Source organism: Notamacropus eugenii, chromosome 4 (genome assembly GCF_028372415.1).
Source record: "Notamacropus eugenii isolate mMacEug1 chromosome 4, mMacEug1.pri_v2, whole genome shotgun sequence".
NCBI lineage: Eukaryota > Metazoa > Chordata > Mammalia > Diprotodontia > Macropodidae > Notamacropus > Notamacropus eugenii.
The window spans coordinates 172222466-172235535 of NC_092875.1; the positions used below are offsets into that span (position 1 = coordinate 172222466).

The 13070-nt window shown below is 37.3% G+C and overlaps 1 protein-coding gene across 3 annotated transcripts in view; it reads left to right on the forward strand.

The window, feature by feature from the left end:
• LOC140500777 (ribosyldihydronicotinamide dehydrogenase [quinone]-like) overlaps positions 1–13070 on the forward strand; it is a 31730-nt gene that overhangs the window by 17343 nt on the left and 1317 nt on the right. For 2 of the 3 annotated variants that reach the window (XM_072603679.1, XM_072603678.1), the window contains exons 5-6: positions 7777–7890; positions 12842–12943. In XM_072603679.1, coding sequence (XP_072459780.1) covers positions 7777–7890; positions 12842–12943 — 216 coding nt within the window. The remainder of the gene's footprint in view (positions 1–7776; positions 7891–12841; positions 12944–13070) is intronic. The other variant, XM_072603680.1, reaches the window with a different exon arrangement.

Genomic DNA, 13070 nt, shown 5'->3' on the forward strand with positions numbered 1-13070 from the left:
CCTAACTTATTGTTGTTAAGTTTGAAATCCTAAACCTAATAGTTTAATTTTCTACTTAACCTCAGATGTTTCCCTACCAACAATCTGTTATTTAATAGATCTGGTATTAAGCTTACAAAACTTTTGATTATAGGAAATTGCTACTAAGAGTAGGGATGTTTCAGGGAAACAACATCTCCCTAACTTCATGTCAACTCCAGCCAATAGATTGTCAACTGGCATTCAGCCAGGCTTAAAGTCTGCCAGCTGTCAGTGGGGAAACTGAGTCAGGAGAATCCTACCTCAGCTCAGGCTGAACAGCCATTTTCCAAACCTTCCCATGAGATCACCTTTTTGCAGTTCATACTAGCATCTCACAGGTTCACTGGTATCATGGATCAATGACTCAGACCATCTTTTTTGCTATCCACACCTGGAGTTAGATTCAGAAGAAGTTAGTTAATAGTCTCATGAAATCTTAAGATAGCAGGCTCCAATAATCAGTTTCAGATGTGACTATAATTTCACTTTGGCTAAGGAACATCTTTTGAAGCAAGTCTTAAGTAGCTTACATACCTTTCTATACCTGTTCTAGTTCCTGCTTAAATAGCAATCATAAAGTCAAATTTACCATTATAACCATAAGTTATTGCTCTAATAGATTTACATCTGTTTTCCAAACTATTCTATCCTTTTTTAACCCTGCTCAATCTAAAAGAATGAGCTACACATATGATAAGTTCAAGCACTAATTTCAACTTATTGATGAAATGAATTCATATCAAAACAGAAACATTTAACTTTTCCATTAATGCAAAATATTACCAGAGGTTACCTGCCTCTAGGAAACTTAGACTGAAATTCTTTTCCCCAAACTGAAGATGTCTCTGATTTAGTCTCAGTAATTAATTCAGTCAATTGTTTTAATACTAATTGCATTTACAATTTATAATTGCTTTTACAAGACCTTATTCCAAGTTGGGACCTTTGTCCCTCACCCAAAAGAGTTTTAGTCCCATTTGTCTAAAAGGGCCCTGTAAAACCTCACCTTGAAAACTTCTTGGCTTTCCCCACATGAACTGACTCTCCTGAGGCCCATGAGTTCTTCCCTATCACTATGCCCTATCAATCCAATTCTCCAGGCTAATGACCACTCCCATAAAGGTCATCACTGGAACCCCTCAGATCACCTGGGGTCACCCCAGACTCCTTCCTCAGTCCCTCTGTAGCTAGCATAACAAACTTTGACCTTCTTTAGCTGAAAGTAGGCTTGGGTTGAATTCATTTGAGCAGGACCCAATGTGTAACTATTTTTGGGTCCCAAGTACTACTAACCTCAACAATCATCCCATTACAGTTAACTTTAAATCCCAATCTTGTTCTGTGGAACAGTGATACAACATCACATTTATACTTTGGTTTCTTTTCCTTTATCTAATTATTCCCACAACATTCAGAAAGAACGTTCTATTTCAGGGATTTTGTCTTTCACACCAGAGTACCCCTCTACCCAATTAATTGAAAACAGCAAGATTCCACTACTTGCATTGTGCTTACATCTTAAACTATCTGCTTTGATTATAGAAATATGCCATGAAGATGAAAAGCAAGGACCTAATTAGATATTGTCTCCACCTTATAACTAGACTCAGAAATAGTCAAGTGGGAAAACATTCCTTTCCAAAGGAGCACAATGGGGAAACTAATTCAGAAGGATCCCATCCCAGTCTGAGGACAGGATTGTCCCCTGAGGCAGACTTCTGCCTGTAACAGTCACATTCCTCTCCAAGTAGTCTCAGCAGCTTATACATCAGATGGCAGGTTTCACTAATCAAAAATTTTACTAGGACTCACATCTTAAATTTTAAATTTGCCCTCAAAATCAATCACCAGAGATTATTTATCATCAAAACAAATTTCTTGTTTAGGAACTACACATACAAACAGTTTACACTTTACACAAGAGATTACAACTTTAACAAAGTGAGGGGCCACACCACTTGGGTGATCATTTTAGACTCTTCAAGTCTTAGGGACTCTGGGTGGGACTGGCCCCACACCTCTCCTTCAGCAACAGGAAAGAGTTAACATCTCTTCTCTGAGCATCTCCAGTTCAGATTAGATCTTAAGAAGTCCTTCTGTAACGACTGGACTTCAAAAGGAAAGGGGGAAGGGACCAGGAGGATTTTTGTCTTAAAATTATCACAGAGCTTCCTGGAGCCATAAAATTCCTGGTCTCCCTTATCTTGTCCCTTATCTTCCAACTCCCATAAAAGCTTTAGTTATTATAACAAATTAGCTTACAAATATAAATTTGATAGGTAGACCTTTCAAAAACAATACAAGATTTTACAAAACATTTCTTCATGCAACAAATATCTTCCTCTTTTAAGAACAGTTTACAATTTATCACAAAACCCTCATGAACCTAATTGACAAAATTACAAAAGATCTAAAAACATAAGCTTCCTTTTACAAACATACTTTAGTAAATGCGTGATGCATAGCAAAAACAATTTTAGTTAAAATTTCCTTCTTAGCAGAAATCAACTTTTTAACATACTTAATACATCCTTAGATGGAACAGGCTTGAAAATCACACCCATGTATAAAAATACATATGTATTTTTTCAAGGATTCTCATTTTATCAACAGGAATTCTACAGCACAGAAACCCTTACACAGAATTCATAACAGCTTTTTTAAACCAATTCATCATTAATTTAATAATGAAATTCTTAATATAACAACATTTAGATTTACTTAAAAATTTAAACTATTTAAGTTTACTTAAAACATAAAATAAGTCATTACCAATTCAGCTGAATGCATCTCCACATCACCTTTCACAGTAATTCGTCTCTTTATCACCATGTGGGCACACTATTACCTGATACCCTTTCAGATAGAGTCATCTCAAATTTGATTGGGCTACTAATTATCAAAGTTACATGATTGTTCCGTCTTCTTATTTATAACCATACATAAGTTTCAAATTATCAAATTTCTATCACATCCTTTTAAAAACTCCAATCTCTAGCAAACTCCAAATTTAAAAATTGTGTAACAATTGCCTTAGCTTAATGATGCATCTAACATATACCTTTAAGCACTTTACAGTCATAAATACCAAATAATAAAATCTTTACTGCTTAATCTTGATAGGAAGAGCATTCTCAGATGCTGCTCTGTGTTCCTTCAGGGCAGATTTTGACTTGAAATCATATCAAACCTGGATTTATAATCACTAATGATAAACATTTTAGCCCTCTTTTTAAAAAAATCAAATACTCTTGCTACTTAAATGAAAACTTCATTTATAACTTCCCATGATCCCGTTTTTTACTCCACTTCCTTAAAAAGCTGAAACATCATTTTCTAGCTCCCCACCCCACTCTGAGTTCCACCAGACAAGCTCTCCCAGTCTCATCCCAGCTTTTAAATCAGATGGGGGGAGGAGGTAACCTCCCCCTTGTGCACATGATCTAAGGACATGGACAGACTTAATGTTTTTAAAAGAAATCACTAAAATTCTAAAGTGAATTTGCAATTTTAAACACATTGTCTGATATCAGATATATTTACTTAACTTAAACATAAAGTACAGATTTTAGCTTTGAGATCTTATTAAATCAAAACTCAGCTTTTCACTCCAGACTGCCTTTCTTTTACTCTGCTAATTTCCATTACAAAAAGAGATCCTCCTTTAGGTGAGGTAGGCAATGGTCTGCCATTCCCCTATCTGAGGCAGAAAAACCTTTCCAGGTTAAAAAAAATTTTGAATCAGATTAAAAAGCCTTAAAGTCTAAAAACTGACAAAGTGTGACTTCCAAGCATGAAGCTTGGGAGCTTAATAACTAATAGTAATAATTACAAATCACAGTAAACAACTTTTAAATCCAATAACCTTCCATAACTTTGTCTATTTGTTTCCCAATCAGGCTAAACATTTTCTTAAGTGGAATGGGAGAGAGAGAAGGGAGTACAAGGTCTAAGCACATGGATACTCCAACATCCTACCTATGTCTTCCCCTCCTTTTATATTTCAAATAAATCAAATACTCACCATTTCTTCCAGTTTCTTTGTTCCTTAAAAAGAAACTTAGAGGTTAAGAGCTTAACAATTATCAATAGAGCCACATTTTTTTTTTAAAGTTGAATACTCTGCAAGAGCAAAAATCCTTCTTTTCACCTTCACAAACCTGACCAGGGTTTAGAATATAGAAAGATTATTTTTTTACCAGCTTTTAAAAAGTTTTAACTCTCTATTAACACCATTCATACAACAGATCAAGCCAAACAGTAAAACCTCTCTCTCTCTCTCTCTCTCTCTCTCTCTCTCTCTCTCTGTCTCTCTCTCCAGCCCACTCACTCACAGCAAAGCACTTCACAAACAGAATAGATAGAGCAATACAATTCCTCTCTTTTTAGGAAATAAACTAATTTTAAATTAGACTGGTCAAAATTCAACTATTCATGTCAATTTACTCTGATTTCAAGTTAATTTCAAAAGGATCCTTCCCGAATCTAGATTCTCCCTTCCCCCTTTTTCTCTCTACTCTCTCTCCAGAGCAGACAGGGAAAGAATTATAGCCCGCATTCCTTCAAACCGGCTTCTGAAGGAATACCCAGAGGATTATTCATCTCCTCCCAGGTACCATTATCTTAAGAACATTCACTTCCCATTTTAGGATTTATGCTCTGAAGGTCTCTGGAGGACTTGTCACACCTAAGATCCTCAGGCAGACTTAGCCACTGATTTTCCTGCCCTTGCTCTGGTCCCTGACTTATGATGATGTCCAGGAGAAGTTAGCAGTCAAAAGAGGGGAATCGTGCCTGTGGGTGTTTGAGCCACTGAAAAATCAATGGTCGTGCTCCCATCCCCCACAAGGAAGATTCCTTTCTAACCTTTCTGATGCTAAAGATCCTGGACGAGTTCCCAAGAATTGTTAAACGCGGAGCTGTCTAACAAGACCCCATCTGCGAGAAACATGCTCACCTTAAGCAAAGAACTATACCTGTTGTGAAATCAGGAAAACCTTTACATCTGTTCCCCTGAATGGAAGGTTAGCCCCTCCAGTAAGGTTACAGGACGACTACAACACATTCAGAAAGACGGGGCTTCTTATACTATTTTTTGAACTTTGAATCTCCATGGATACAGTCCCCTGACCATATGACTTTATGTTCTTCTCTCTGATAGGTCCTTCCTCCCAGAGCTCCTTGAGCCTGTACCTTAGTTTCTGACGTTTAACCTGTCCAAGCTAGGTCACAACCCTTATCACCTAGGACTGTGGAAAACAGAACTTTCTTGTTTCCCACAGCTGAAATAATCCTTTTCATCACTTCTTACAGCACAATAATATTCCATTGCATTCATATACTATAATTTGTTATAAATGGATGAAAACCTCCTTGGTTTCCAATTCTTTGCCATCACAAAAAAAGCTGCCATGAATCTACTTGTATATATGGCTCCTTTTCCTCTTTATTTCATACCTTTGGGGTTTATACCTGTGCATCTTACTGGGTCACTTTGGGGGAAAAGTCCCAAATTGTATCCCAGAATGTCTGGACCCATTTATAGTTCTATCAATAGTGCATTCTTGTGTCCTTTTTTTTTTTTTTTCCTATAGAGCCCCTGGCTTTTTTCATTTCCTTTTTAATCAGCTCTGCCAGTATGAGGGGTATGAAGTAGGACTTTTTCTCTAATAGTGATTTGGATCATTTTTTAGATCATTTTTTCCCCAAGTTATCTATAGTCATATGAAAAAAATTCTCTAAATCACTACTGATTAGAGAAATGCAAATGAAAATAACTCTCAGGTACCACCTCACATCTATCAGATTGGCTAATATGATAAAAAAGAAAAATTACCAATGTTAGAGGAGATGTAGGTAAATTGTGGTATATACTGTTGGAGTTACGAACTGATTCAGTCATTTTGGAGAGCAATTTGGAACTACGCCCAAAAGACTATAAAACTGTACCCATACCCTATGATGGGAAATACTACTACTAGGTTGGTATCCCAAAGAGGTCAAAGAAAAAGGAACTTCTTTTAGTTGTAGCAAAGAATTGGAAATTGAAGGGAGGTCCATCAATTGGGAAATGGCTGAACAAGTTGTGGCATATGATTGTAGCATAGTACTGTTGTGCTATAAGAAATGATAAGCAGGATGCTTTCAGAAAAACCTGGAAAAACTGACATGAACTGATGCAAAGTGAAGTGAACAAGATCAGGAGAACATTGTACCTTGTAACCGGAATACTGCACAATGATCAGCTATGAATGACTTAGCTATTCTCAGCAACACAATAATTGATCCAAGACAGTTCCAAAGGATTTATGATGAAAGATGCTATGTATCTCTGGAGAAAGAACTGATGGATTCTAGATGCAAATCAAAATATACTTTTTCCACTTTCTTTGTTTTTCTTATTTTTGTCTTTTGGTCTATGTTTTCTTTCACAATATAACTAATCTGGAAACGTTTTGCATGACTACACATGTGTGATCTATATCAAATTTCTTGCCTTCTCAGGGAAAAGGAAGAGGAGGGAGGGAGGAAGAGAATTTGGAACTCAGAATTTTAAAAAATAATTGCAAGAAATTTTTACATGTAATTGGAAAAAATATATTAGAAAATTGTCCATTCATATCCCTTGATTTTATCAGTTGGGAAGCCCCACATTCTTTAGCTCATTTAAAACAAATTACAATAATGTTCTGAGGTCAACAGATGTAGACTCATGTGCTATGATTGTAAACATGACAGAAAAGACAGGGACTCATCAACCTGTTTGTTAACTGCAAGTAACGGAGTCAGAGCTAGACACCAAAATTCCCCTGCAAGCCTTGCCTATTTTAAGGGAAAGGGAGGGGCCTGAGCCTGAAAAGGAATGTAGAAGTACTTCCCTCTTGTGGAGACTGTGGAAGGCTGTTGCATTAGTATTTAAGGACAGCCTGTTTGGAGTACTTCCCTAAAATCCATATATTAAATTGTATCTTGCTCTAGTCCCCCTGACCATCCCTAGTCAGCATACGACCTACATTTTAGCAGGAAATAAGATTGCAAAGGGGAACCTAAGGGTCACATACAAACTGTCCCAAATATCAAAGAAACTTAATTTACGAACTGTTTCATATAGTAACTAAAATTCACCTCCTGGTGTCATATACCAAAGGAAAGGAAACTATGTAGGTGCTTCTTGTCAAAATTCTGGTCCTGCAAATCCAGATATTCACAGCTCCAGACCAGCAGAATATCAAAAAGATATTGATAGCTTTGAGATGATGACTTTGAAGTTTTACCAATAACTTTGAGATGATTTGCATATGTTAATGACAGAGTGACATAGATAAGAGCTGGTCTGTTTCCCAAAAAATCCCAATAAAAATGAGACCTCAAACTGCTGCCCATCCCCCCTGCTTCTCTCTCCATCACTACTACTCACTAATGCAGATGAAAGCATAGTTTTTTACTTTATTTTTCTTAGCTTTTATGTGTGTGTGTTTCCTTTCATAAAGTGACTAATATAGAAATATGTTTTGCACGACTTCACATATGTAATCAATTTCAATGATTGCCTTCTCAAAGGCAAGAGAATTTGGAACTCGAAATTAAAAAAAAAATGAATGTTAAAATATTTGTTTACATGTAATTGAGAAATAATTAACAAAATAAAAATATATTTAAAAGAAAAAAATAATGAGCCATAATTCAAATTTCCCACCAAACTGAAGTGTTTATTTTTGTCTTGTGACTGAAGGTTTTCCTGTTCCCTTTCCCCAGTTTCCCTTGTATTGGTTCAGCGTGCCTGCCATCATGAAAGGCTGGATGGACAGAGTCCTTTGCCAAGGATTCGCTTTTGATATTCCAGAATGCTTTGATAGGGGCTTCCTCCAGGTATGTTCAATGTAATATACTCTCATGGAAATCTCTTGAAGCAAGGCCTGACGCTATAAGTTTCTAAATATGATTTTTCAAACAAAGGCCTGTTATTTCCATCACTGGCCCTCTTGCTGCTTGGTAATCTTTTTTTTTTTTTTTTTAATCTTCACCATGCTTCTAAAGGCTCTTACCCATTACCTTACTGAAAAGATTGAGGTCATATAACACAAACTCCCTGAATTACCTTTTTCTACACATCAAAACTTTTCTCAGTCTTCATTAATCTTTTCTTCTCTCCTATTTCAGAAGAGGAAGACCTCTTTGCACCCCTAGTCTTGAACTACATTCTCACATTTCTTCTTCCTTTTAACACTAAGTTTCTTGAAGATGTACTCTACGCCTCTTTTTTTTTGCTTTTTTAAAAAGTTAATTTTAATTTTAGTTTCATTTTTAATTTATGGGATAAAACAAGCATTTCCATAACACAGTATAATAAAAAAGATAATTGCACATGAAACTGAAAATCTGTTATGTAGAACTTGCTATTCCTTTTAAATATATGATAAAGTTATCCTGTAAATTTTTCTCTTTTATTTCCCTCCCCTCCCCTACCCTAGAGATGGCTATCATTACAAATAAATAGGTATAGATATGGACAGATATATGTGTGTGTGTGTACATATGCAGAATTATTCTATATATACTTCTATTTATCAGTTCTTTCTCGGAATGCAGATAGTATCTTTCTTCCTATGTCCTTTATTTTTAATTTGTGTTAAAATAGTCAAAATGATTTATTCACTCAAAGTCGTTCTTCAGACAATATTGCTGTTACTGTCAACACCATTCTCTTGGTTCTTCTGACTTCATTCTTTACCATTTCATGCAGGTCTTTCCATGCCTTTCTAAGATCACTGAGCTCATCATCTCATCAGAACTTGTTCAGTCATTTCCCAGGTGATGGGGATCCCTGCAATTTTCAGTTCTTTGACACCACAAAGAGAGTCTTTTTTTCCTAATGAGCTGTCACCATCCTTCAGTCACCCTTTCTCCCCTAGATGTTCTTCCCCAAGTAACTAGGTAGAGCTCGGAAAGTTTTAGGAGACAAAAATCTGACAGCCTTTCTTCACTGTTCTTAATCTGCTGATCATCTCATTGATGAAGAGAGGAGGAAAGTGAGGACCCAAGTCACTGACTACTTCTCTCCTCATCATGTTGGTAGAACTCCTGCCATCTATAGCTGCTGTAGAATTCACCAACTTTGATCATTTCGACCACTCTGTCCTGGACACAGTCACTGGATCCTCTCCTTGTTCATTCTCTACTCATTCTTTCCACTCACCAAAGACCAAGTTTTTCTCTATGTACAGGCTAAGTCACTCCTTTCTCTGGGTGCCCCCTCAGAAGGTCCCCAGAACTGGACATAAATGCCAACCCTCTAACCATGCTCTGTCTCCCACTATTCCTAGACTGGCTTCCAACCTTCAGAATGGAATATCACCAGCCCTGAGGCTACTTTCTTACTGCAGCTCTGTCCCCCAGGACCTTTGATGGTAGATAGGATCAGTTGGATGAATGGAGTTGACCCACCCTGATCTGATCCAATTTCAAGTTCAGGGGTTACCTCACATAATAGAGTATAGTGAATCCTAAACATCCGCCACCCCTGCTCTTGAGAGACAGCCGTCCCCACTTTACCTCCTCTAATGAGGGAGAGTCTTGACAATTTAAATTACAGACTTTAAAATGTATTCCTGGAACATACCATCATAAAGGAAAGTGAATAAGTGAAGACTAAGCATGTATAACTTGTCAAAAGGTCATCTATTCATGTTGAACAAAGTTTCTCCTCAGTGGTTTGACTAATGATAATCATAATAATATATTTAGTATTTATATAGCACTTCAAAGTTTGCAAAGCACTTTACACATGTCATCTTATTTGATCCTCACTAGACCCTGTAAGGTAGAGGCTACTTTATAAATTCTTATTTACAAAAGAGGAAACTGAGGCTGGGAAAAGTTAAGTGATTTGCTTAGGGTCATACAGCAAGAAATTGAATAAGGCAGGATTTGAACTCAGGTCTTCCTAGTTGTCTGTTCTGACACAATGACACAATTAGAACAGAATAATAGATTAACAGGTATATGATAAATATAAATTCCAATCAATTAATCAATAAACATTTATTTATAAATTGTCAAGCACTCTTTCTGAGTGTTGGGAATACAAGAAGACACAAAAGACAGGCCTTGCCCTCAAAGAACTTGAAACTGGGAATTCATTGGAATTGGGACCTCCCTGTGAGAGGACTCCTTCTGCCAATGCAGATCAGTACCTTCTTTGAAACTTAGAGTCTTAGAGAGTTGCCAAGGGAGACTGCAAGGTTAAGAGACCTACCCAGGTTCACACAGTCCATGCCTATCAGAGTCTCAAAGTCATCACTTGAACCCAGATCTGCTGACTCTTAAGTGAGCCCTTCAGCTTAAGTAACTTTAAGTAGCCTTGTGGCTTTTTAGTTTTATTATTATTATTGAGGTCTTGACACAGAAGTATATTTTGGAGTTGCAAAGAGGAGACTTTGAAATAGTCTTGAAATTTTGGTAGAAAGTTGTCCATGGAACTGTTTTGATAGTGGTCTAAAGTGCCATCATGCCAACAGCCTCTGCTCTCCAGGAGTTTGCAATCTTTTGGGGAGAGGTGAAGGCAACTGCATACCCACAGAGAAGCAGGTGAAAAATTTCTACAAAAGAGACAGCCGATAAAGAGCTAGCCTGGGAGTTGGGAAGAACAGTCTAGAAGGTGCATCTCTGATACACACTGGCTGCAGAACTGGCAGCACATCACTTAAGTTTCCAAGCCCTAGTCCTTCTCAAGACTAGGAGTCACAGCTTGAGAGCCAGTCTGCATCGATAGCTGGGGTCCCTACAGGAGTGAAATCACCTACAAAGTCATTGCCAGGGGTGGGTACCTGCCTCCCAAGGAGTCCTCCTCCAGCTGGAGATGGCTGAGAGAGAGTGGCTGAGTCACTTTTGGAGGCCTCAGGAGTATTGGAAGTCAGTCCAAAGGTTAGGGACCTTCTCTTCCTTCAGGCTGTCACAGAGATCGGCATTTTTCTATCAGTCTTTCATCTACATTACGTATCCAGTTCAGACAGACAAACAGACATACCAAGTACATATGCACCACATATACGCACACAAACACCACATACACATATACACAACCACACATGCAGATACACACCATAGATACCACACACACAACTACCACATACAGCTACAGATATATATGTGAATACTACATGTGCACACACACATATCACACATACATACACCACACACATATACACACATTCCACACCCATCATTTACACATATGCACCACATATACAGATTTTATACACAATCATATACCATACAACCAGGTACACATCATAGACACCATACACACAAACACCACATATACATGCTGACATACATAAATACTGCATGTGTACACATGTATCACACATACACATACCACATACATAAATACATGCTCACCTACACAAATATCACACTCACTACACATACACACATTCCATATATATAATTTACATATATATGTGCCACATATACATAATTTATATACAGACTTATACCATATATGCCACATGCACATACATACCGCATAAACATACAGATACACACATTACTTACACATGCTGGAAAGTTCTGTAATACCAAAAGGAATGAAGGTGATACTCTGAATATTTAATAAAGTTCTGCCATCAGAACAAATCTATTTAGTTAGTTGAACTGTGTTTTGTTATAAAAGTCCTGGAAATTTTTTTAGAGAAGAACCTGTATCAAGCCCTAACGGTCAGTTTTAGCCAGATGCAGCGCCTCCTCTGCTCAGGGTTTCTGCCACAAGCCTGGGCACTGGTCACAGAATTTCCTCACATCTATCATTGCTTTGTGTGGTTACATCTAGCAAGAGGCAATATATTTGTGTACCTGTAAGTGCTGGAGGCAGCTCATGCTGACTTGAAAGAGCTGATTGTTAAATTTTAGTGTGAGCAGTTACATCATTGGAATCAGCAAACACGACAAAACAGGGCTTGATTTATTATTTTGTTATTAATTATTATATTATTCATAGAAATTTATAATTTATTATTTTGTTGATTTATTATTTAGTATTATCTTGATGATTGTCTAAACCAGAGGTGGGAAACCTCCAGCCTCAAGGCCACATGTGGCCCTCTAGTTCCTCAAGTATAGCCCTTTGACTGAATCTAAACTTCACAGAACAAATCCTCTTAATAAAAAGATTTGTTCCATAAAACTTGGACTTGGTCAAAAGGTCACACCCAAGGACCTAGAAGGCCATATGTGACCTCAAGGTCTCAGGTTTCCCACCCCTGGTCTAGACTCAAGAAAATGATGAAGAAAATGTTAATAATGCAAACTGAACTTAAAAGTATGTTGTTGGTAGCACCAGCCCTGGAGGAAGGAGGACCTGAGTTCAAAACCAGCATCAGACACTTGACATTTACTAGTTGTATGACCAGTCATTTAAGCCCAGTTGCCACACACACACACACACACAGAGCTGGTTGTTAGACATTTACCAGTACCCCACTGTCTGTGTGTACACCGGAGTTTTGAATGTCATATTTGTACTTTTATTAAAATGATCTGAGCTTGAACTTCCCCTTTCTGTGTTATTACATATATCTGGTATGGGCTGTCATCACTGCATCTACTGCTGGTTCTCCCTCATGAAAACATCCTTGATGGCAGAATTTTCATTTCATCCTTTTTTTTCTCATGGGAGCCAAGGAGTGGGAAGATCTCTAACTAAAATCTAGAAAGTCAATATGACACACTTCTTAGCTTGAATTGCTGCTCATATCTCTCATTAATATTTCTGTTTTTGAAAAATCAGTTTTTCATATTTTTTTCTTGTATTCAATTCCAGAACAAATTTGCCCTTGTTTCATTCACCACTGGGGGTGATGCTGAGTTGTACTCCAAAACAGGGCTCAACGGAGATATTAAATATATATTGTGGCCCCTGCAGGTAAATATATTATTACTACGGTATATCACTGCTTCCTGGTCTCCCTTCATGTCCTGCTACTCATCTGAGTAAAGAAACAGTCATTTCTTTAATTGCATGGAAAATAGGATTAGAAAATTCTGAATAT